The following is a 25,709-nucleotide window of genomic DNA, read 5'->3' on the forward strand; positions in this document are numbered from 1 at the left end:
ATGACAAGTTTAATATGTGCACTAAAAAGGAGATAATGGATGGTTTGTTGAGATGGTCACTACCTTGATTAGTGATACATCTGTTCAAAGAAAGTGCATTGATGAAGTAGCAATTTATCAAGATAGATTAGGAAGTTTTGCTCGACAACTTGCTATTGATTCATCAAAGAGTATGCAACCAGGTATGCATTATTATTTTAAATATTATTGTTTTTGTAATTCTTATATTTTTTACTCATTGTTTAAAAGTTTAAATTTTCTTGTAGATGAATGGTGGAGAGTTTTTGGATGTAGTGCTCCAAACATACAAAATTTGGCTATTAAGATTTTGAGCCAAACTTCTTCTTCTTCGGGATGTGAAAGAAATTGGAGCGTGTTTGAAAGAATACATACAAAGAAAAGGAATAGATTGGAGCATCAAAGATTAAATGATCTTGTGTATGTCCATTACAACTTGCGTTTAAAAGAAAGGTGATGGTTTTTTTACTTACTCTTTCAATTTGAATTCTTGAAATTTAGAATTATTGTTTTGTTTATTGTTGTTGTTGTAGGCTTGATAACCAAATGAATTGTCAAGATCTTATTGATTATGAGAGCATTGATAAAACTGACTTTTGGGTTATGGAAAAGAAGAAGAAAATTCTTCACCTATTTTAGACATAGATGAGTTGGATGAGATGCTTTATGGTGAGGAAGCTCTTCCAATAAATATTCAAGAAGAAGAAAGTAAATTTTCTTTCCTTTATTTTTGTTAAATAGTTTGAAAAAATAATTATTTCTTGGTTTATGTCTTAATAATAATTTTTTTAAACAAATTTTTGCTTTCTATTTGCTAAACATGTATTATTTTAATTTTTTAAAAAAGATTTAGATAAAGGTGTTGGTGAAATGCAAGAAACACCTTCTTTGGACTTGGAAGAACTTTTGGATGGTGGGGATGAAGATGATAATGACTACGAAAGAACACTTCAAGAATTGGATGCGGTGTGGGCATCAAAGGATGCAACTTGAAAGTTGAAACTGGATGTTTGATACTTTTTTGTATAAGAAACTTGATGTTTGCTACTTTTTTGTATTATTAAACTTGATGTTTTCTTGGGCACTTAAACTTGGTCATCACTATTTGGTTACATGTTAGGTGTAATTTGGATTTTTGAATTTGAAAAGTGATGTTTATTTGGATATTTGTTGTAATTTTCATCTTAAAAATTAAGTAAAAACTATTAAAACATAAATAATCAATATTTTACTATTTTATTCATCTTCAAAAAGTGTTTGTTGTTTCTGTCATGTTTCAAGAGTCCTTAGCAAATCATACCAGTGTAAATGAACCGGTTGAACCATTTTTTAAGGCTTGACCGGTTCGATTAACGGTCCGGTTATAAAAACACTGGTATGATTTGCTAAGGACTCTTGAAACATGACAACACTACTTAAGGCGTAGAGAATTTGTAATTCATACAGATCATGAATCTCTAAAGAACTTTAAGGGGCAACAAAAGTTAAACAACAGGCACGCCAAGTGCCTATCTTTCATTGAAACATTCCTTACATGATCAAGTACAAACAAGGTAAGGAAAATATTGTGGAAGATGTACTATAACGGAGGTACGTAAAATTTTGGATTTGAAAATATTGGGGTTTGAGCATGTTACGGAATTATATGTGTTGGATGAAGATTTTAAGGAGATATTTAAAACATATATGTATGGTTCACATGATAAATTTTATTTGATTAATGGTTTCTTATTTATAGATGACAGATTGTGAATTTCTAGATCTTCAATTCGTTAATATATTGTTATGGAATCACATGGTCGGGGTTTAATGAGACCCTTTGGTTTGGCTAAAACATTAAATGCATTGCTTGAACACTTTTATTTGTCACATATGAAGCTTGATGTTAAGCGTGTTTATGAAAAGTGCATAACTTGTAGACACGATAAATCTAAAACACAACCATATGAATTATATAATCCGCTTCTCGTTACTAATGATCCTTGTGTTGACATTTCTATGGGTTTTGTTTTAGGGTTGCCTATGACTAAGAAGGATATATATTCTATATTTGTTGTTGTTGATAGGTTTTCTAAAATAACACATTTCATCGCTTGTCAGAAGTTTGACAATGTGTCTAACATTGCATATTAGTTCTTTATAAAAGTCGTTAGGTCGCATGATATGCCCATGACGATTGAAGGTTCACTTGAATTCGGTTGTTTATTCTGATGTTATTTGTTAATAAACTTCATAATTTAGGTGTGAATTGCTCAAATTACTTGTTTCAAAGATCGGGATAAAAACATATGAGAATCATTCTTGTTTTATTGAATTATGGGCATGATTACATCCAAATCATGTTTGCTTTTCAAGTGTACAAATATTCATATCAAGTGAGAGAAGTAATGTGATGAGTGACCTCGTGGAAGAGGCTCATGTGCGTCATGTAGCTGAAATTGTGTCATTTTATCTTCTTGGCTAAGTTGTCGTAAAAAGAGGGATGCCATATTTAATAGGTAAGACTATCTCTTTTGGGGATAACACCAATGACATGACAAGTGTAAGACTGATCTCAAGGGAGTGGGACAACACCTGCAATGAGGCACGACCCCAAAGCCCTTTTTGGATTCACGGGCCTAACACCTCAACCCATCGGAACCCACATCGGTGCAGTCTCTCACGTTCACATATAGCAAGGCTCTCCTATACCAAAAGTATAAGGAAATAAAGCTGCGTTTTAACTAACAACTATAACTTTTGTCATATTTGTAAATGCTTGATCCTAACAACTAGTATCACAAAGATTCATGAGTTCGAATATACCAAGAAGAATATTTGTATACTTTTGGGGGAGGATTGTTAGGTTATATGTGCAAGAGTGAGAGAAGTGCTGAGATGAGTTACCTCCTGAGAAACGCTAATGTGCGTCATGATGCTGACATTCCATTGTTTGATCTGATTGGATATGTATGCCATAAAAAAAGGGACGTCAGATCTTAATGGATAAGACTGTCCTAGCTGAGGAATAACACTAGCGGTAGGGTATGGGTAAGACCGATTTCGAGAGACTTGAAACAAAATTAGTAGTGAGGCATGACCCTAAAGCCCCTCTCAGATCCACAGACCTATCAGCCGAGCCCATTTGGCCCCTACAACGATGCAACCCCTCATGTCCACCTGTCGTGGGGCTCTACGTTGTCATAATTATGAAAAAATAATGTTGTGTATTTGTTAGCAACTATAGCTTTTGTTTTAGTGGTAAACATTTGATCACAGCAGAATACCACTTATCTTCAAGTTTGTCGTAGTCAAAATCCATTCAATATGTAGACCGTTGTCTCTTGATAATTCACATTTGTCTTTGATAATATATAAATTAAAATCAGACCGACTTGGAAAATATTTGACATGTATTTGAAATTATAGAATTCGAGCCGAACTTGAATATATTCAACAAAAATTCGAGCCTAACTCGAGCTCAAATTCTTTTGCTAATACTGCACGAGCCACTCACGATCTTTAATATTTTATTAAATAATTCAAGATTGAAAGAAATATGTTTTTTTTTTAAAAAATAAAAAATGAAAGTTATTATTTTTTGACAATGAAATAATAAGAAAGAAGATATGATGAAATATAAATGTATGATTAGTAGATATCGTATGATACGGTATCACAAATATTTATTCGTGAGATGTGTCAACTTTAGCCATATTTACAATAATAAGTAATACTTTTGACATAAAACATAATACTTTTTCATTGTGACCCAAATAGAAGTTCCGTCTCACAAAATTGACATGTGAGACAATCTCACAAAAGTTTTTGTGATGCAAAATAAGATCTATACAGAGTTAGATGGCTAAAAGATTTTTTTTTAATAAAATATCTTCGCTAACATACTAAAAGTTAGCTACTTTACGATGTTTAAATTTAATTAACAGTATAAGTAATATAAATTTATAGTAAATACTTATATTTCGAGTCTTTTGAGCAGTAGCTCGAGAAGCCCGCGAAGATGGTCAAAGCTTTCGAGCTCAACTCGAATTTGAGCAAAAAAAATTAAACTATTCAAGTTCGAATACATCTAATTCGAGTCGAAAATTTTTGTTTACTTACAGCTAAATTCGATTAGTTCAAAACCTATATTTTAAGGTCTTAGCGATAATCCTCAATCAAAAAATTATCACGAAGAAGTTAAATAGAGCTACCAAATCAAATTAACTCTTGATAAGTTTCTCCAAAAATCCAATCCTTACATCCTCACCAAATCGCTTACTTAATTTTACAGGATTTGTTTCTATAACTTTTCGATATAAAAGATAATCTAATCACATACTCCATGCTAATAAATAATAACTATCAAAATGCTTACATTATTTAAAATAATAATGTTGATGGGGAAAATTAGGAAAATCGCATAGTCTCGCTAGTGCAAACAAAAGCGCATTGCTTCCGAAGTCCGCTTATCCCCCAGAACTACCAAAAATAAAAAATATGTGCCCAAAAGCCAAAGGTCAAAGCTCTGTCTATATATGACCCAACCTCCTACTGTTGATTCCTTCTTCCTCTCCGCTGCATATCATATCCTGTCTTTCGGGCTAAAGAATAATTGATTTATTTATATACACAAACATATTTATCGGAATACCTTCTCATTTTGGTTCGGTGGCGTTCTTGATTGGGTTTTCTGTCTGGGAACTGTGATTCTTTGTGCTTTTTTGTAAGATTATATCAGAAACATGGTTGAGACGAGGCGGAGCTCTTCTTCTAAGCGTCCCCTTTCATCTCCATCGTCTTCGCTGCCTAACGGGAAGCGATCCAAGGTTTGGTTTTTATTGTTTGGATTTTTTCAGCTTGTGGGTTTGGGTGGAATGCTGAATTGGGTTTTTGTTACTGTTTTTGGTTCGCGGTGGTCTTGAATTTTGGGGGTTTTGTCTGTGTACAGGCGTCAGAGGCGTCTTCCTCGTCGACCAACGATTCTCCGTCTGCGAACGAAGTGGTAGGTGAAGCGGTGGTCACAAAAGAATTGACTATAGATGAGGCTGGATCGGTTGATCTGGCTAACAGTGGCAGCGTAAAGCAATCGGATGCTATGGCGGTAACGAAACAGCCAGGAGTGGCGGTGGAAGGTGAGTCTTTTGTTTCTTCGATTATGATTATCGATCTTGTAACCTGCGTGTGTTTTGATTTCATCAAATTCTTGTTTCCCGAGGATCTTTTGCAAATTCTTGCTCAATGGTTTCATTTTTTATGTTTTGGGCACAAGTGATTTGGATAAATATTTCTGTCGATTAATTTATGTGTTGCAAAGGTAGTTTCTGAATTATTTTTTGAGCATTTCTGGGCATGTCCAAATGAAAGGTTTCATCATGTAAATATATGTTTTGTTTATTATGATTGTTGTATGTATAAATAATGATAATGTGTGATTTATTCGAAAATTTTAAAATATTATGTATTCTGTTGTGTATATTGATGCAACATATTTTTTTAGGGAGCAAATTAAAAGTTAAATTTTAATTAATAAATTTGGAATATTAGAATGTGACTAAGATTGTAATATTGGTTCTATTCTAGGAAATGAGAATTGGGTTTAAAGAGTGAAATAAAAAAATTGTGTTGCTTATCTTCTTCTTCTAACTTCTTGAAGTTTTTATTTGTTGATATTTTTGGTGTTGATGCAGGTAATTCTTCAATGGATTTGGAAAATGGGAAACCCAGTGGACTGTTAGTGAATCGAGGGAAGAAACGGCAAGTTAAATATAACATAGGGGTTGCATGGGGAAAACTTCTTTCCCAGTGCTCCCAGGTAGGCTTATGTCTTTTACTCTATTTCATGTTTTATTTGTTTAAAAAGGTATAGAATGCATAAGGTTATCTTTATGAAGCGTTTTAGTCCTGAAACTAGAGATACTTGTAGAATATTTGATGTGACTGTGATAAAAATCATTTCGTTACTGTGACTGCTCAAATGTGCACTGTCAGTAGAGTAAATTTTGTAGCTTTGGCTGGGTTTTTTTGGTGGTTCATCATTGACTCAATAACATTGTCGTCATTTCAGAATATGTTTCATCTCCTCGAGAAGTTAATTTTCCCTAAAATGCCCAAAGCCTACTACAATTAAATAAACTAAGGTCAAGGGAGAAGTGGGAGAATTTGAACTCTGAAGAGATTTTGCAAAATTTAGATATCGTTGGTGTGTAACAAATTATTCTTTTGTTGGCATAAACTCACTGTTAAGTTTGTGTTCGTGCTATTGAAGCTACAAATATGAGTGTGCAGTGTGCTTTCTATCAAAAGGAGTAGATTGGGCATTCTGTGTGCGTCCATCCCAGTGTTCGCTTACAATATTATGAGGTCGTGCCTGTCTATCCATAGGTTTATGGTGGCACCATATGGTTCATAACTATTACAATATATCTGCTGCGACTAGTTGCTTGAAGTCTTTGATTTTACGGAAAATGTTTGACCAATATTTTAGATTAATTTGGGATATAGTTTTTCAAGCCTAATAACTCTATTAAGTAGTGTTGGAAAATACATTATTTTGTCTTGAAAAGTGTATTATTCAAGATTTAGATTGATTTGTTGGTATGTGTACCATGTCCACTTTTGCTTTTGTCTTTGAGAGCTGTCTATTAACCTGTCTATCTCCATGCCGGTTAACTGTGTGTCCGTGTGCTGCAGAGTCCACATATTGTCATGCATCGCCCCACATTCACTGTTGGTCAAGGTCATCAGTGCGACTTGTGTGTGGGAGATGCCGAAGTTAGTAAATCCCTTTGCAGTCTGAAGCACATTGAGTCTGAGGTAAATGTTAATTTTTTTTTTCCGCATCTTGCTGCAATGATTCTAGATTTCAGATATTCATTGATATCATTACTTTTTCTATTCGAGCCTCACTTTTTTGTTATCTCCAGGGAGGAGTATCAGTTACATTGCTTGAAATAACAGGGAATGAAGGGGCTGTCCAAGTGAATGGAAAGGTTTATTCCAAAGATTCGAGTATTCATCTAAATGAAGGAGATGAAGTGGTTTTTAACTCGTCTGGTAAACATGCTTATGTATCCTTGTTACAGAAGCATTGCTAGTATTATTGTTTTTACCTTTGTTTTTGTGAGTCATATTTTTTTGTTTATATTTATTTGAGTCATCCTTGTTTTCTAGTTTACTTCACATGGATAAACTTGAGAGGTATACCTCTTCAAATTGTATCAGACAATAGTGTGTTTCCTTGACGGACTTTCAGATTTTTCAACAACTCACCAATAACGGTGATGCTACAGTGGGTGTGCAACATTCAGTCTTGTTAGAATGTGATAATGAACCAGTAAAAGGATTACATACTGAAGTAAGATCAGAAGACAGATGTACTGTTGCCTCAACGCTTGCATCACTATCCAATCTTACTAAAGAATTATCCCTTCTTCCTCCATCTCAAAATGATGAAGATACACGACACTGTTCTGAATTGCCAGCATTACCTTCTGCATGCGAAGAGTTAGACAACCATGTGGAGGATGCTGAAATGAAGGATACCTCTGATCAAGAGGATGACATTCCTCTATCAATTCTTGGAAAGACTGTTGCTCCATCTCCTGTGATGTTGCCAATGAAAATTCAAATGTTGATGCAGACAGTGGGAAGATTGTTGCAGAAAGCAATGACTTGAGGCCATTTTTGCAGGTTCTAGCTGGTTCTACATCTCATGGGTTTGATATAAGTCGCAACATATCTAGAATCCTTGATGAGCATAGGGCATTCAAAGATCAGCGAAAGGAATCGGATGTTTCTGTTTCATTAAGGCACCAGGCATTTAAAGATGGTTTACAACAAGGACTACTTGATTGCAAAAATGGTGACATTTCATTTGAAAACTTTCCATATTATCTGAGGTAAAATACTAAAATTTTGTTGTAGGCATCGGCGTCTATGTACGTCTTTCATTAGGTTCACTTCCCATTACTATTAACCTCTATCAATATAGCGACAATAATTATCGAATATGTCATTTAACTACTTGCTGTTAGAAAGACTGAAGCATATGTTCTATGTTGGAAGTCAAGTAAAAAACGCATTGTTGTGTGCTGGAACATTGTTATATCCAGTATCATCTTGATAATCTCAATCAAAAGCATTTCTTTGTTTATTGTGCTATTGAACTGAACTTTGATAAATATACCTTGGTGTTTGTATGTATTGATTTATAAATAGGCATTTATTCCTGTATTTGGTGCCCATTTTTTGTTCTTATCTGTGTGCATGAAACGAGGGTTTTATGTACTTACCAATCCTCTGCATTCAATACTCTGTCTGTTAATGGACTTAAGCTATTGACTGTTTCTTTTGTTTTCGTGTGATTAACCATGATCTGTGTGTTGTTTGCTCTTTCTTACTTGAAGTGGTTTTTTTTGCAATTTTTTCCTTGTCTCGACAGTGAAACAACGAAGAATGTTCTTATCGCATCAACATTCATACATTTCAAGAGTCACAAATTTGCAAAATATATTTCAGCTCTCCCTACCTTGTGTCCGAGAATTTTATTGTCTGGACCTGCAGGTGATTGCTCTTTCCTTTTTCGTTTGTTGTGTTATTGATATTTCTTTTTCTTCCTTCTTAGTCTTCTTCTTTTTAGGTTCGGAGATATATCAAGAAACCTTGACTAAGGCACTTGCGAAATATTTTAGTGCGAGAATCCTTGTTGTTGATTCTATTATACTGCCTGGTGTAAGCTTCCTCGCCGTTCTTTTCTTTAATGTGTTACTGGTTTCCTTAATGAAGTGGTTCATTAAGCATCTAAATCATGTGGTGTATAATGATTGAAAGTTATAACAAATTTTCCAGGGGACAACATCAAAGGAACTTGATTCTGTAAAAGAAACATCAAAGCCTGAGAGAACAAGTGTATTTACTAAACGGGCAGCAGCTTCTACATTGCAGCTAAAGAAACCTGCCTCAAGTGTAGAGGCTGACATAACTGGTGGTTCTGCTATAAGCTCCCAAGCCCTGCCTAAGCAGGAGGCGTCTACTGCTTCATCGAAAAACTACGTTTTCAAAAACGGTAAACTCAAATATTTTCGTGTTTTTTTTTTTTTTGAAACTCAAATATCTTCTTGTTGATGTGCTCTATTTTGCGTGGGTAGCATGTTCTTTGTTGGTTGAAATTCTTTGTTTTTTCGGCAGGTGATCGAGTGAAGTATGTGGGTTTGTTACCATCTGGGTTTTCTCCTACTCAAACTCCAATAAGGTAAATGCCCTACCGAGTTGATTTAGTTTCCTAGATAACAAGTTTTGGATGGTTTTCCTGATTCTTTGTCTATACTTATGTTTATTGATAGAGTTGACCATTAACTGATGTTGATTTCCTGATAACAACAAAACTGCTGTGTTCACGGGTTAGTGTTGGTAGGCACGCCAAACATTCTGTATGAGCACTGATGGTCTGATTTGGCTAGGTGTTTACTGGTTAGGACGGAGAATGGAGATAGATATAAAGGTGCCCTGTACACTTGTCGGTTTCTTTTAAGTCTCTTTTAATACAAAGTACAGTTCTACGTGTACTTCAGGCTCTCAGTTGTGTTTTTTGTGTGCTTGTTTTATGGGGAATTATGCTTATTAATCCTCAGTGACGACCAAGAAGTTCTTATGTTTCTTCTGTGTTATACTTACCCTAGTTTTTAAATTTACAATAATCAACATTTTATACACTTGTTTTGATACAGAACTAAGAATGAGGATAAAAAACATACCGATTTCTGGGACTTGATAATGTATTATTTGTCTTCGGATTCATTCTTTTCTTACGTAGGTGGTGGTGTTGTAATTTGTTTTATGTGCAGGGGTCCAACATATGGTTACAGAGGCAAGGTGGTGCTTGCTTTTGAGAAAAATGATTCTTCTAAAATCGGAGTTAGATTTGACAGGACAGTTCCAGACGGTACTGATCTTGGGGGAATCTGTGAAATAGAGCATGGTTTTTTTTGTGCTGGTAAATGTTCCCTATCTGTCACTTTTCCTTCATTTAATACTTGTGAGTGATCAAATATAATCTTCCTTAATACAGTGGTGGTTGTTTTCTTTTATGCAGCTGACTCGTTACGTCCTTGATAGTTCTAATGCTGATGACATAGACAAGCTTGTTATCAATGAACTGTTTGAGGTGATTACCTTAACTATAATTATGTTTGCTATTTCTAAGAATAATTTCTGTCATGCTTTGTATTTCTGTTCTACCTGAGGTAAATATTGTAATTTTTGTAGGTTGCTTCCCTAGAAAGTAAGACTTGCCCATTAGTTTTGTTTGTGAAAGACATGGAGAAATCCTTGGTGGGAAATGCTGAAGCATATGCGGCTTTTAAAAATAAGCTCGAAAATTTACCCGAGAATGTTGTTGTAATAGCTTCCCATACTCACACAGACAACCGAAAGAGAAGGTTAGTTTAGTGTTATTTTTCTTATCCATTTTTCCCTGCATATTATAGGACTTACACCACTCATGCTTGCTGCATCCAGTCTCATCCTGGTGGATTATTGTTCACAAAATTTGGGAGTAACCAAACTGCACTGCTTGACCTTACCTTCCCGGTATGTCAAATAACATCTTTATTTATCCTCTTTCCTGTTTTTTTATTAGTTTGTAAGTGATTCGTTCGTTATTATTTACCTGAGACTTCTTTGTTCTAATTTGCGCTACAACAATTTTGGTTTATTTCAAAATGATTCAAGGGTTGAGGGAACTCTACTCTAATTGAGAACACTGAAAAGACATGTGACTACATATCTTTTCTTCGGTGGATTCATGTATACTTGTCATTGCCCATTGGTGATATTTGTGCATGCATACATACGCACTCTCCTGTTCTTGTTCATGCAGACTATCTAAACCATGGTTACACTTCATTTTCTTTTCAAGGATAATTTTGGTAGATTGAATGATAGAAGTAAAGAAACTCCAAAAACAATGAAGCAGCTTAGCCGTCTTTTCCCGAACAAAGTGACTATACAGGTTCCTCAGGTAAAAAAAAAGTTGATTTATACTATTGTGGCTGTCTATATTTTATTTTAGCAAGGAAACAGGCTGTAAAGGTTGTTTAACTTTTACAGGACGAAAAAGTTCTATCGGACTGGAAACAACACCTGGATCGTGATGTTGAAACAATGAAATCGCAGTCGAACATTGCTAGCATTCACTCGGTCAGTCTCATCTGTCAACCGACCTGTGTTTACATTTCCAATTGCTTGGAATCCTTTGAGAGTTTGTAGGAGCTAAATGCTGATAGACTCTTTCTTTTAGCTGCACCTACCTCGTGCAATGTATCAAGAATATACGAAATTGTATCTAGTTTACTTGATTGGCTGGATATGGTGGCTCCATCATGTTAATTTATATTTTTCCAGCAGTGATGAGGGGATTATATTTGGTCAGTTCCTTGGAAAGCTTTATTAAATTGATCACCCGTAGGGAGAAAGTGTGACAATGACGGCATTATTCGTAAATGTAGAATGTAAATGTCATGAACTATTTTTTCCGAACTTTTCTCACTGGTTTAACTCAAATGTTTACTGTATGGTTTTAATCTTTGAATGATTTTACACATTTTCTTTCTACGTATTAATATGAATTTCAGGTTCTAAATCGAATTGGCCTCTATTGCCCTGATCTGGAAACTTTATGTATCAAAGACCAAGCTTTGACTACTGAAAGTTAGTCTATTTACACGATTCAAAAGCTTCAAATAGATACTATGTACTTGAATCAATTGGTAATGTTGTTATCCTCGTGGTGACAGGTGTTGAAAAAATTGTTGGCTGGGCTCTAAGCCACCACTTTATGCATTGTTCAGAGGCTTCAAGCAAAGAGTCGAAACTTGTCATTTCAAGTCAGAGGTAAACTTTGTATGTATATTTTTTCAACACTATCGACAGATTGAGACTACAAGATAACTGGAGATGCAGCATAGCAAAAATAACTATCTCGTCCTGGTTTGCATTCTTATGGTTTTCCCTTCTGGCCTTGTCTTGCAGTATCAGTTATGGGCTCAACATTCTGCAGGGACTTCAAAATGAAAACAAGAGTTTGAAGAAATCTCTCAAGGTGAATTAATGTCTCTGTTCCTTGTAGTTAAGTTTGCTTCGTGGTTTCCCAATATTTCATGCAACCCGGTGTAAGAGAATGACTCTGCTCGAATTTCAGGATGTGGTTACAGAAAATGAATTTGAGAAAAGGCTCCTTGGTGAGGTTATTCCGCCCAGTGATATAGGAGTTACTTTTGATGACGTTGGTGCTTTGGAAAATGTGAAGGAGACTTTGAAGGAACTGGTGATGCTACCGCTGCAAAGGCCAGAATTGTTCAGCAAAGGGCAGCTAACGAAGGTAAGTGGATTTTGGATGTTGTACATCTTTAGAAGTAAAACCAGTCATCTTTATAGATGTATTGTAGTAGGAAAGGTCATCTATTTGGTTTTTTCTTACCAACTTTGCGGCTCGTGGCAGCCATGTAAGGGAATATTGCTATTTGGACCTCCTGGTACTGGCAAAACTATGCTTGCAAAAGCTGTTGCGACTGAAGCTGGTGCAAACTTCATCAACATATCAATGTCAAGCATCACATCAAAAGTAAACTACTTGATTAGCCCTCAAGCGGTATCATTATTGCACAGTTCTTTTGTTGTTTAAAAATTAACAAGTCCTATTTGTTCAAATAGTGGTTTGGTGAAGGAGAAAAATATGTGAAAGCAGTCTTCACTTTGGCTAGCAAAATTGCCCCTAGTGTTGTTTTTGTTGACGAGGTTGGTGTACTATTCTGATAATCCTCTTGTTTTTTCTTCTTGGCATTCTTCTATTCGTTCATTTTGTTTTACCTTTGTTGCCATAGGTTGATAGCATGCTAGGGAGACGGGAAAACCCTGGTGAGCATGAAGCAATGCGCAAAATGAAGAATGAATTTATGGTGAACTGGGATGGCTTGCGTACCAAGGATAAGGAGCGTGTGCTAGTACTTGCAGCTACAAACAGACCTTTTGATCTTGATGAGGCTGTTATTAGGAGGCTTCCACGGAGGTCTATTGTTGCGAAACCTAGTAACTTTTGATTTTTTGCTAAAAAAAAACTTTTAATGCCTGTGAGCAGACCACAAATCTAAAATACTATTATTTATATTTGGCGCAGGCTGATGGTCAACTTGCCAGATGCTCAAAACAGAGAGAAAATATTGAGGGTGATGTTAGCCAAGGAAGAATTGGTTCCTTCAATTGATATCCAAGCTGTTGCTAGCATGACGGATGGGTATTCGGGAAGTGATCTAAAGGTTTGTGTAGGATGTTTCATGAAACTTTTGCATTTTATTTGTCATCTAAACTCAGTTTAATTTTCTGTGTTTGGGATTCTAGCCATTGCCATAGATCTGGTTTAAATTATAAACAAGTTTTCCTCTTTCCAGAATCTCTGCGTGACAGCTGCACATCGTCCTATAAGAGAAATTTTGGAGAAGGAGAAAAAGGTTTGTATATTTGAGCATATATGTGTGTGTGTGTGTGTGTGTGGTGATGGTATATCCAGAATTTTGCTGTCTTGTAGCAGCTGCTGGGCACTCTCATGCTATTTCTACCCACGTAATCTGTAAAACTATTTATACTGATATATAATGTGCTGCAAATTTATAGGAGAAAGTGTTGGCAGAAGCAGAGATGAGACCTTTACCTGCATTATATAGCAGTGCTGATATACGGCCCCTGAGTATGGAGGACTTCAGACATGCACACGAACAGGTGTGTTTTTTTTTGTCTATCCATCCTTTCGAGTTTCAAATGTCGCCCCCCGGGTTATAAAACAACTTTGCTTTGCATAAAAACCCAACAGGTCTGTGCAAGCGTATCATCAGAATCACAGAACACGAACGAGCTTCTCCAATGGAACGAACTCTATGGAGAAGGCGGATCAAGAAAGAAGACGTCGCTTAGCTACTTCATGTAGAAGAATATACTGTACAGAGGTCAATATCCAGTTTTTGTTAACCATCAAGTTTATGTATGTATGTTTAGTTAGTCCTATTATTTTTTGCTTTACCTTTACTATATAATTGCATCTTATCCCCGTGAGGTTTGACCCTTGTCGCCCAAGACCTATTTATACTTTGATTAATTTATGAGATTCCTTAATAATCTCGAAACGGGGGGGCTTATTTGTTTGGATGCAGAAAGAATAATAGGAGGCAGAAATTAATTACTCGCTAATAATATTGATAAAAAAAATACAGTATCTTAAAATTTGATAGGATTAGGATTGAAACTTATTTTATATCGAATATTACATAAACCTAGTTCTGAATTTTAACGTATTTGTAAACTTTCAAACCGAAAAATACGATAATGTGGATAACACAGAAAATACATATGGAATAATATACAGGAAATTTGGGGGAAAGATTCGATCGAGTAGATTTGTAATGAATTTTGGTTATGCACTCGATTTGTAATGAATTTTGGTTATGCATTTGGGATAGAGCTCAAACTCTTTTACAAGCATAATGTTTGATCTCCATCAAATTATAATCGTCAAATTTCATCTCCTTAAATTTTGACAATCTCAACGGGAACATAGAATTTGATACACGTTGTCCATCAATGGTTCACGGATACAACTAGAAGTGGGTTCAAATCTACATGTTATTCAGAATAACATTTATTCTTATTCAGATTTAGCCTAGTTAACTCCATTCTTTTCATCTACTCCTTGATCAAGAATGTCGGAATTCATTTCTGATTGCACCCATCGGATCATGATAAGTGTGTCTAGTAGCATCGTCCCATGATCTCCTAGGTATCACTGATAGTGCATGCAAGAACCTTTAGTCATAGTTAACGTACAGTACGGTCCTTTCAACACATATATCTGATCGAATCTGCAACCATTGTTATATCGAGAGTTACATATATATTCGATAACAATGCGATTTATCTTTGAGTAATAGTGTCGTAGTATGCGCAACTAAGGAAACACATTTCCAAACTGCAGATATCTTGCTCTGGTTAGATATTCCTTGCACTATTAACTCATCAGACCACGTAGGATATCTTTACCCGTAGGCAAACTGTGAATCCCCCGACAACAATGCGTTTGTTCCTACGTATTTCAAAACTACACTCAACCTCGCCACATGATGACCCTCAATGGAGTTGGTAAACGAAACAAAGTGCATGCTAGTACGTATATCCCCTATATTTTCCCGAGTCAAAAGACTAATGGTGTACAGTCATAACTGCGGACAATTCCACTCGATAAGTGGGAACCATTTGGACAGTCTGAGGAAGAGTTGTTCAGTACATCATTATATGATCATTCATCTCTATGAATATGTCATTGCCAATAAAAAATGGTGTTTATATCACAGATGTCAGTCTCAAACTCGAGCGACCTTTATCTTGTTTTAGGAGGCTGATCCGACTAAGAACCTGTTTAGAATGTACAATACATTTCCTAATGAATTTCATGATCTTACGTTGCGAGACAGATCTCCTGGTACCTATTGTATATTCAAGGACTTTATCTATGCAGCTTGCATTGGTATATAAATAAAGTATTACGCCATAATCGAATAAAATCGTAAAATATTATTAAAATAAATATTGTTTTACATTAGATTAGAATTGTTGTAAACTAAGTTTCGGATATTTGACAAACTGAAGGGCTAAAAGTTCGAATAAACTTAACATAATCGGACGCCCCAACTGAATCCAGCAACTGAACTATCTAACCAACTGATCTACGTAACTAGACGCGCAGTCAACTGATTGCATTTGTGAATTTTATTAGCTTCTACCTTTCAGCTAGACAGATCATAAGTTGAAAACGACAACCGACAAATGGTACAATAGTCTGCAACTATTAGTGGGAACGCCGCATTTCGAAAACGCGTACTGTACTATTGACAGAGGAATTTTTGACGTGGCACATCAACAGATAGAAAGTTTAAACCACATTCATTATTACTGTTGGAGGGAAGCCTATAAATAGTAGAGAAAAGCAGCTAAAGAAAATAACAAAAATATTACAATCAGTTGCGAAGAGTGAACTAGCAATCTTACTTACTGTTACTCTGATGAAATTCACGCTTGCGCTTATCATATACTGTGAGGCCCGGGGCCGAAGAGGGCGGGGGGTGATCGCCTGTGCCATGAGCTTGCACGGACAATGAGCGGCTCCTGGCAGGCTTCTAGGTAGAGGGAACATGAATGAACCGATCCCACACCAGAATGAGAGGGATCCGAGACTGTTCAATGTAATGGACTCTACAGTTGAAGAGGGCTTAAAAGATTTGATATGTACTACTCATACCACGAATGTGCATCTTCTTTTCGGTAGCTCATCACATAAGAACTCCAAAGCTAAGCGTGCTTGACTTGGGGCAATTTTGGGATGGGTGACCTCCTGGGAAGTTTCCTAGGGTGCGTGTGAGTGAGGACATAAGCACGCTGGAAAGACCCGTCTTGGTACAGTGAGGACAGTCGTCGAATCTGGGCATTACAGTTGGTATCAGAGCCGACCTCTCTTAGTACGGTGTAGTTCGGGGACGAACCAAGCGGAAGCTGGGGGGCATGTGAGGCCCGGGGCCGAAGAGGGCGAGGGGTGATCGCCGGTGCCATGAGATTTTTTTTGTCTATCCATCCTTTCGAGTTTCAAATGTCGCCCCCCCAGGTTATAAAACAACTTTGCTTTGCATAAAAAACCAACAGGTCTGTGCAAGTGTATCATCAGAATCACAGAGCACGAACGAGCTTCTCCAATGGAACGAACTCTATGGAGAAGGCGGATCAAGAAAGAAGACGTCGCTTAGCTACTTCATGTAGAAGAATATACTGTACAGAGGTCAATATCCAGTTTTTGTTAACCATCAAGTTTATGTATGTATGTTTAGTTAGTCCTCTATTATTTGTTGCTTTACCTTTACTATATAATTGCATCTTATCCCCGTGAGGTTTGACCCTTGTCGCCCAAGACCTATTTATACTTTGATTAAATTTATGAGATTCCTTAATAATCTCGAAACGGGGGATTATTTGTTTGGATGCAGAAAGAATAACAGGAGGCAGAAATTAATTACTCGCTAATAATATTGATAAAAAAATACAGTATCTTAAAATTCGATAGGATTATGATGGAAACTTTTTTAATATCGAATATTACATAAACCTAGTTCTGGATTTAATGTATTTGTAAACTTTCAAACCGAAAAATATGATAATGTGGATGCACCGAAAATACATATGGAATAATATACAGGAAGTTTGGGGGAGAGATTCGATCGAGTAGATTTGTAATGAATTTGGTTATGCATTTGGGATAGAGTTCGTAAACTCTTTTATAAGCATCATGTTTGATCTTTATCAAATTATAATCGACGGTAATGTATCGTATTTTTTGCTACTTAAAATTTGCGAAAGTGAACCTTCAAAATCCTAATAATGTAAACTGTTCATCTTACAACCAATGAAACAAAAGATCTAAAAGTAACGTTTACCAAAATATTTGTTAAAAATCTCATAACCGATAACAAGAAATCAGAGTATTTTTAAACATTTCATAGAACTTAAAATTGGGCGGTCCTCGGGTCTAGCCTCCTGTTCAGTCCAAGCCAGCTCTTTGGTCCCCACCCTTAGTCTCCTCCGAATCATCCTCACCTGTATCGATCAAGTCTAGTGAGTCTAAAGACTCAACACGTATAAACTGGAAGTAGCAACTAATACGTAATAAAACCGCATGCGACTTCAAAATAGTACATACATACTTGAACTTGAAAGTGCGTATAAAAGCTTGAACTTACATACATACATAGAAGTGCCATAACGTGAAACTTTTCTTAAACATGCTTGCATACTTGTACATACATAAACTACATCATTTTGCGTAGAGGCATGTTTCAAAGCAAGTGACACATATATAAATACGCCTGATTAGACTAAACCACAGTACTGGGCTGACAGGGAATATCCACTGCCACATACATGAGATCCCCATTTATGATTTAACGGGTGCATTGGTCTCCGGTCGTGCTTTACCTCTTTCCAATCCATGCATAATTGGTCACAAGACATTTAGCATACCTCAAAAACTTAAAATATTTATTTTGCACGTCGAACATACTTACTTCGCGTTGAGGGATTCGTTGGATCTCGCTTGGGGTCGCTGCTGCAACATACTAACATGAATTCAATTACTTAACTTGCATACCTTAGATGTAGGTAATCGTGCTCACCACCAAAGTAAATAAATAGCTTAAGACATTTTAAATCACTCGGGACTCGACCTTATTTAATATCGTACTAACATTATCTTGCACCAACAACCTGAAATGAACTCTACAAATTCTTCCCAAAACATGAAGTACACGGACCCGTGCCCATGTCCGGCTCCGGGTCCGTGTAGGTACTGTAAAAGATGTGTGCAGAAAAGAAATTTCACAGCTTTTGCGGTTTTACGATAAAAATCATATCTCACTCATTTTTTATCAGAAAATTACAAATTTGTTATCGAATCGAAGAATAACACATACTGATACAAATCATATGTTGAAGACATTTCCAGAAAACCAACCTCTAAGTCGCAGAATTCTAAATAACAGAGGGTGACGGGTTTTGTGACACAGAAATTTCACATCTTGTGCGGTTTTATGATAAAAATCATATCTCCCTCGTTTCTTATCAGAAAATTACGAATTTGCTATCGAATCGACGATAACACAAAGTGATACAAATCATAGGTTGAACAAATTTCCAGAAAACCAACCTATAAGTCGTAGGACTCGAAATAACAGAGGGTGACAGGTTTTGTGACACAAATAATTCACAGCTTGTGCGGTTTTGTTATAAAAATCATATCTCCCACGTTTCTTATCAGAAAATTACAAATTTGCTATGAAATCGAAGATAACACAGAATGATACAAATCATATTTTGAAAACATTCATAAAATCAACATATAAGTCGCAGAATTCGAAATAACAGAAGGGTGACGGGTTTTGTGACACAGAAATTTTACAGCTTGTGCGGTTTTATGATAAAATCATATCTCCCTCGTTTAAACGTGACTAAGTCGTGACTCCAGCCCCTTTATACCTTAACTCCCAACGTATACAGCCCCCTAACACCTCAAACCGGCATCCCCTCACAATAAGTCAAGAAAACGTGAATTGAACACAAGATAAATACATTTATGTGTCAAAACCTTTACAAGAATGATGCCAAAAGTGGGACCAATGAAAATTCATGCAAAAATGTAAACAAAAGCATATAATCATGGTCTAAATGATGAGAAAGGAGATACATGGCGTGCCTTAGCGTTTATATGATCAAAAGCTTGAATATACGCGCATGGGACATGAAACGGAGAGGCTGTGAAGAAGCTTTCTTGATGAAGCCATGGAGGCCGAAGGCTGCTGGTTCTTTGCTGCTGAAAAAACATGAGAGAGGCTGTTGGAATAAGGGGTGGGCGGCTGCTATGATGGGAATGGGTTAAGGTTTTAGTTTAGGTGTTAATTAGTTAAATAAAGTGTACTAATGGCCTTAATTGAAATTTTAAAAGGATTAAAAGGGTATAAAGCCCATTAAGCAATAAAACCAACCCAACAAGCTCAAACACACTCACGAAAAATATTTCGTTTAGGTACGTTTTTGAAAATAGTGTCTGAGCCCTCAAAAAAAATTCTCTGATTCACTAAAATTTGCTTACCGACTAAAATACAACCCGGCGGGTAAAATACCCAACCAAGGCTCATTTTCAAAAAAAAAAAATCATTTTTAAACACCTCACTTTAGGTAATTAAAAATAATTATTCAATAAAAATATTTTTCCTGAATATCTCCGGTCTTTATCCCTCGTTCGAGCTTGAAATGCAACTAAAAATCTTAATGGATGAAACTGTAAATAAACAATGAGTTAAAACACAAATTCATGAAATAAATATGCATTTAATGCTATAAAACAATTTTAAAAAATACAAAATAAATTTAATAACTTGCATACATGTGGTTCACGTGGATCTTCAAATTTTCTGGATGTTAATTTTCATACTATGCATTTTTATTATGTTGATGCTTGAGAGGATTTTCACACGTGTCGTATTTGCATTATTTTAAAACGTAAGGCTAGGATTGGTGATTTGCCTATTTTTAATTGCAGTGTTTTTACTGATAGTTGAATACTTTTATTTTTAAAATATGAAATTTTCAGCTTTTATCGCATGCCAGCTTAAAGATGTATATTTTCGAAAATGAGTTTACCAAAAAAAATATTTCTAATAGTATTTTAAGTAGTAGACGTCTTAGTTTGTATCAGAACAAGGGTCATGTGTAGGGTTGTGTCACCGCCAGCTTCTGCAGCTCAGTCTTCAAGCGTCAAGTCTATAAGTTGGATGCTTTAAATGTTTTAATTATATCACCTGCTTGATTACATGATACATGTTTTACAGCGATTTACAGTACATGTTTTGCTGCTTTCATGATTTAAGGATTAAATGTTTGGAAAAACTAGATTAAATTGCATGATGGGTTACATTTAGAAGACTGTATTCGGATATAATGACTCACAGACGCTCCCCTAGCACTAACCGTGGGGATGATACTACTGGAGACGATAGAGGCCTCCCTACCTCCACCGCCACCGCCAGGGAACGTAGTTACCCGTGTACTAGAGGGTATTGCTAGACTTATGGAGCAGACGTAGCAGGTTCTGAGATCTCGGACGGACATATATGAGCAGTTCATACGGCTCAAACCGAAGGAGTTCGGGGGTACCACTGACCCTTTTGTGGCAGATGGTTGGGTTCAATCCTTGGAGCTACATTTTCAGTATTTGTAGACGAGGGATTGCTACTGGGTCAGGTGCGCCACGTACATGTTGAGGGATGACGCATCCCTATGGTGGGAGAGAGCCGCTCACGAGGTGGACTTGGCTACACTTACTCGGTGCCAGTTCAAAAAGTTCTTCTTCAAAAACTATTTTCCATCTAATATCAAGGGTCTCCTGAAAAAGGAGTTCATGGGGTGGACACATCATGTTTTTGAGATAGAGTGATTTTGGGATATTTTCATGCTATTGTCTTTTTATTATGTTGATGCTTGATAGCATTTTCACACGTGCCATATTTGCATTATTTTAAAACGTAAGACTAGTGCTGATGATTTGCCTATCTGTAACTTTAGTGTTTTTACTGATAGTTGAATACTTTTATTTTTAAAATATGAAATTTTCAGCTTGTATCGCATGCAAGCTTAAAGATGTATATTTTGAAAATGAGTTTACAAAAAAATATTCTAGTTTTATTTTAAGCAGTAGACGTCTCATTGGTCGTCCACACACGGCTGGAGAAGCTTGGTAGGGCAGAACCGCAGGGCTTGGCCGCACCAGCCGTGCCACGTGCGTTGGAGAAGAACCATTCACGTCCTCATGCATGACTTGCTAGGGCTGGTCTAAATGGGTCATAGGGGTTCGGTCTTGGTCCTAAGAAGACTGGTCGGGGTCTGGTCTCGTCGGTTAGGGTCTAGGATCGAAGGAACTTGGGAATTGTTTTGGGATAGGGTTTGGACAATTTGTTCAGAAATTTTCAGTAGCTTCCTAGGCTTTTCCAATGGCTTTAAATGGCTTGAATTGGGTTGAAAAGGGGTTGATTAGGTGTTATTAAGCTATGGTTAAATTTTAATTGAGATTTGAGTTGATTCGATTTAAAACTGGTATTTCGGTTCAAGTTTTAAAACGAATTATGAATTTAGTCGAGGGGCTTAAGTTTACATCTAAAAAATGTTCATGGGTGTTTTAAGGTGTCATGATAGGTTTGGATGGATTTGTATCGAAGTTTTAAGGCACATGAATAAAATGAGAAAATTAGGGTTTCAGGGACAAAATGGTTATTTTACACACGAAAAATATTAGGAGTCCTGGCAGTATCCCGATAACTAAAATGAATGCTAAAATGTTTATTTTGAAAGGTTATGGAATTTTATGATGGAAAATGATAGAGGCTAAAAGACGTGATGCATGCGTGGTTTTAAAAAATGATATTTATGCATGTATTTTTATAAAGTGATGGAAACGATGAAAAATGTTTTGAATGAAGTGACTTGATTGTGACGGTAAGGAAATGTGGATTCGTGAGAGACAAAGCCCCGGTGAAACCCGTTTAAGGAAAGCCCCGTGGGAACCCAACATCGAGTTTCCATAGGCCAAGGCCCAGTAACGAAAAAATGGTTGCTGGTATCCCTGCCAACTATAGGCCAAGGCACAGAACGAAAAATTGGTTATTGTTTTCCAGCCGCTTGGTACCATGGTTACATCTGAGATTGATCAATCAACCGAAGGATGAAAGGATTGTCACAATTAATGAACGGATTTCACCCCAAAAGGAAATGTATACGTATATGTATATAATGAAAAGAATTTTTATGTTTATGCATGTCATGATAAAGTTATTTTATTAAAAGTAATTTTCAAGGTTGCATGTGGATGTATACGTATTACTTGTTACTATGTTTAAGCTGGCTGAGTCAATAGACTCACTAGGTGTGAATAATGTATGTGAGGATTTTACTGTCAAGACAATAGGGTTGGATGATTGAACTGGTTGGGTTGATGGTGCACTAACCCGAGGACCATTGCTAGTTTTTCCGTATAGTAATATTTTTGCAGTATTTTAAAGAGATTCATGACTTTTGGAAGTAAGAGTGGTTTTTGAGAGGACTTATGACGTTTATGCTATTTTTGAAAATTTCTAGTTTTAAATTTGGTTTGACGCTTACGATTTTACGACTTTTACTGTACTTTTGGATTTTTAAGTAAATAGATGATAAGTTTATTTTAATGGTACAAAAAGTATGTGTGTGTGTGTCTATTTATATATATATATATATATATATATATATATGATGTTCGGCCGAAGCGTTAGTTTTTTAAAAAAAATTCTAGTATATTTTAAATAGACGAGTTAGAAACGTTTCAATTGGTATCAGAACAATGTTCTTGTAAAAGGTTGTTGCACCGCCAATTCCAAAAAGTTCAGTCTTCAAGCCTCAAGTTTGTAAGTTTAAATCATTTTAATGATGTCACCTGCACGTTTACATAATTTATATGCTTAAGTTACACGTTTATATGCTTTTGAAAGTGAGTTAGCATTTATGTTTAATATGATCGATAAATGGTTCTTATAAGCTAAATGGTTAGACACTTAGATTTAATTGCATGTTGGTTACGTTTAAAATTTGGAATACTTTCAAATATAATGCCTCATAAACGCACATCTAGTACTGATAGACATGCTGATATTCATGAGGGTTGTAGAGAGAATGCACCCCTACCTCCCAATGGGGATGCTGCTACTAGAGTGCTGGAGGGTATGGCTCGCTTCTTTGAGCACCAGGCTCCGAGGTCACAGCATGATATGTATTATCAGTTCAGGAGGCTGGGTTCGAATGAGTTTTCAGGTTCCACCGAACCATTTGTTGATGAGGGTTGGATCAAATCCCTTGAGGTGCATTTTCGTTATCTGAATATGGGAGATGTTGATCGAGTCAGGTGTGGCACTTATATGTTGTGGGATGATACTTCCCTTTGATAAGAAGGAGCTGAGCAGGTTGTCAATCTAGCCACCCTTACTTGGGTGCGATTCAAGGACATCTTCCACGAGAATTATTTCACTGCTGACGTCAGAGGATGCTTGAAGAGAGAGTTTATGAGTCTTCGTCAGGGAGATATGTCTATGGCTGATTTTATAAGGAAGTTTGATAGGGGTTGTTACTTCGTGCCCCTCATTGTTAGAGATGATGCTGAGAAATTGAGGCATTTCATGGATGACCTCTGACCCACTATTCGCCGAGATGCGATGTTGATGAGTCCGGCGGATTATGCAGCTGCCAATGCTTTTGCTTTCCAAGCTGAACAAGTCTTGAAGGGACAAAATGAAGAATTTCGAAACTTTAAGGGGCTGAAACGCAATTTTCAAAAATTATTTTGGGAAAATTGTGTGATTTTGAGACTTGCTAAGGGTTAAGTGTGGTAATTTTCAAGAATTTTAAGTGATTAATGATAACTTAAGTTTTCGACTCGATTGGATTTGATGGTATATTTGTCGTAGAAAGGATATTTATTTCAAGTGTAGCTGTATATGCATTGATAGATTCAGGAGCTACACACTCATTTATATCTGAGACGTTTGTCAAGCGACTAAGGATTATACCCGAGGATTTAGATTTGGGCTTTAGAGTTTCTATTCCTTCTGGTGATCAGATGGTTACCACGAGCATTATGAGGAATCTAGAGCTTTGTTTACTGAAAAACAGGCAGATCTCATCGTAGTCCCGATGCTTGAGTTCGACATCATTATTGGTATGGATTGGGTATCTTTGAATGTGTCTTCGGCAGATTTTCAACAGAGGTCAGTATCTATTCGACCGCCCAGCAGGAAATCTTTTGTCTTTGAGGCAGCAAGGAACCAGCAAATATCGCACATTATCTCTTGCATCTGTGCGAGTAAATTTATGAGACGAGGCTACCAATCTTTTCTAGCAAGTATTATTTCAGTACTTGTTCCTGTCAGTCAGAAGCTAGAGAATGTTGAGGTTGTCAGAGACTTTCTTAGCGTCTTTCCTGAGGACATTTCTGGCATTCCACTAGACCGATAGGTATAATTTTCTATTGAGTTGATGTCGAGTACATAGACAATTTCTAAGGAGCCCTATCGTCTAGCACCAGTCGAGATAAAAGAGCTGAAAGATCAAGAGTTGCTGGACAAAGATTTTATCCCGAGTTGTTCTCCGTAGGGCGCACCGTATTATTTGTGAAGAAGAAGATGGTAGTATACGACTTTGTATTTACTATAGAGAGCTAAACAGAGTCCCCATCAAGAATAAATATCCCTTACCTAGAATCGAGGACTTGTTTGATCAGTTGCAGGGAGCTTCGATTTTCTCGAATATTGATCTTCGTTAAGGATACCATCAACTGAAATTGAAGGAGTAAAATTCATAAGACATCATTTAGGACTCGATATGGGCACTACAAATTTATTGTGATACTATTCGGGTTGACCAATGTGCCAGCGATCTTCATGGACCTCATGAATCGCGTATTTCACCCGTATCTGGATCAGTTTATCATAGTCTTTATAGATGATATTCTGATTGACTCGAGGAGCAGAGAAGAACACAGTCAGCACTTAAGAACGGCTCTACATATATTGTAAGACTAAAGATGTTTTCTAAGTTCAGTAAGTGCAAGTTTTGGCTATAGAGATATTGAAGGTCCATGAGAAGAATTACCCGACTCATGATCTCGAGCTTGCAGCAGTAGTTCTTCTTTGAAGGACTGGAGACATTATTTGTATGGGGAGAAGTGCAATATTTTCACTGATCATAAAAGCTTGAAGTACTTTTTTCACCCAGAAAGAGTTTAATATGAGGCAGCGAAGATGGCTAGAGCTGATGAAGGATTACTACTACGATATTAGCTACAATCCGAGAAAGGTCAATGTGGTCACAGTCGCTTTGAGTAGAAAGACAGCAGTTATCGCTCAATTGACAGTTGAGAGACCATTGCAGGCGGAGATTCAGCGATTAAAGCTTGCAGTGTATGCTAGGAGCAAGGCTCGTAATCTTTCTGCTATGAAAGTTCAATCGACCTTAAAGAATAGAATCTGTGAAGTTTAGTCTTCTGATGAGCAACTACA

General features: G+C 36.5%; 2 protein-coding genes across 3 annotated transcripts; both read left to right on the forward strand.

Annotated features, from left to right (window-relative positions):
• On the forward strand, window positions 1–1,184 carry LOC140840465 (uncharacterized). Of its 2 annotated transcripts, none has more exons than XM_073207651.1 (4): window positions 1–182; window positions 267–471; window positions 552–726; window positions 866–1,184. In XM_073207651.1, exons 1-3 carry the CDS (start codon window positions 53–55, stop codon window positions 655–657), a joined length of 441 nt encoding a protein of 146 aa, XP_073063752.1. In that variant the 5' UTR covers window positions 1–52; the 3' UTR covers window positions 658–726; window positions 866–1,184. The 2 variants fall into 2 exon arrangements, with proteins under 2 accessions (XP_073063752.1, XP_073063753.1); XM_073207652.1 differs by having other exon boundaries at window positions 872–1,184.
• A 3,354-nt stretch (window positions 1,185–4,538) lies between these two features.
• Window positions 4,539–14,139, forward strand: LOC140841389 (uncharacterized). Its single transcript, XM_073208755.1, is given in 29 exon segments — window positions 4,539–4,826; window positions 4,949–5,132; window positions 5,688–5,812; window positions 6,691–6,813; window positions 6,924–7,067; window positions 7,253–7,597; window positions 7,600–7,898; window positions 8,441–8,562; window positions 8,639–8,730; window positions 8,848–9,064; window positions 9,187–9,250; window positions 9,843–9,991; window positions 10,091–10,104; window positions 10,106–10,162; window positions 10,264–10,440; window positions 10,516–10,587; window positions 10,916–11,017; window positions 11,107–11,196; window positions 11,631–11,706; window positions 11,793–11,889; window positions 12,028–12,097; window positions 12,197–12,376; window positions 12,497–12,619; window positions 12,709–12,792; window positions 12,879–13,063; window positions 13,172–13,310; window positions 13,443–13,502; window positions 13,666–13,770; window positions 13,862–14,139. Coding segments are annotated over 29 exon segments (3,693 nt in total). The 5' UTR covers window positions 4,539–4,742; the 3' UTR covers window positions 13,976–14,139.
• Window positions 14,140–25,709: the final 11,570 nt, after the last annotated feature.

This window comes from Primulina eburnea, chromosome 9 (genome assembly GCF_022965805.1).
Source record: "Primulina eburnea isolate SZY01 chromosome 9, ASM2296580v1, whole genome shotgun sequence".
NCBI lineage: Eukaryota > Viridiplantae > Streptophyta > Magnoliopsida > Lamiales > Gesneriaceae > Primulina > Primulina eburnea.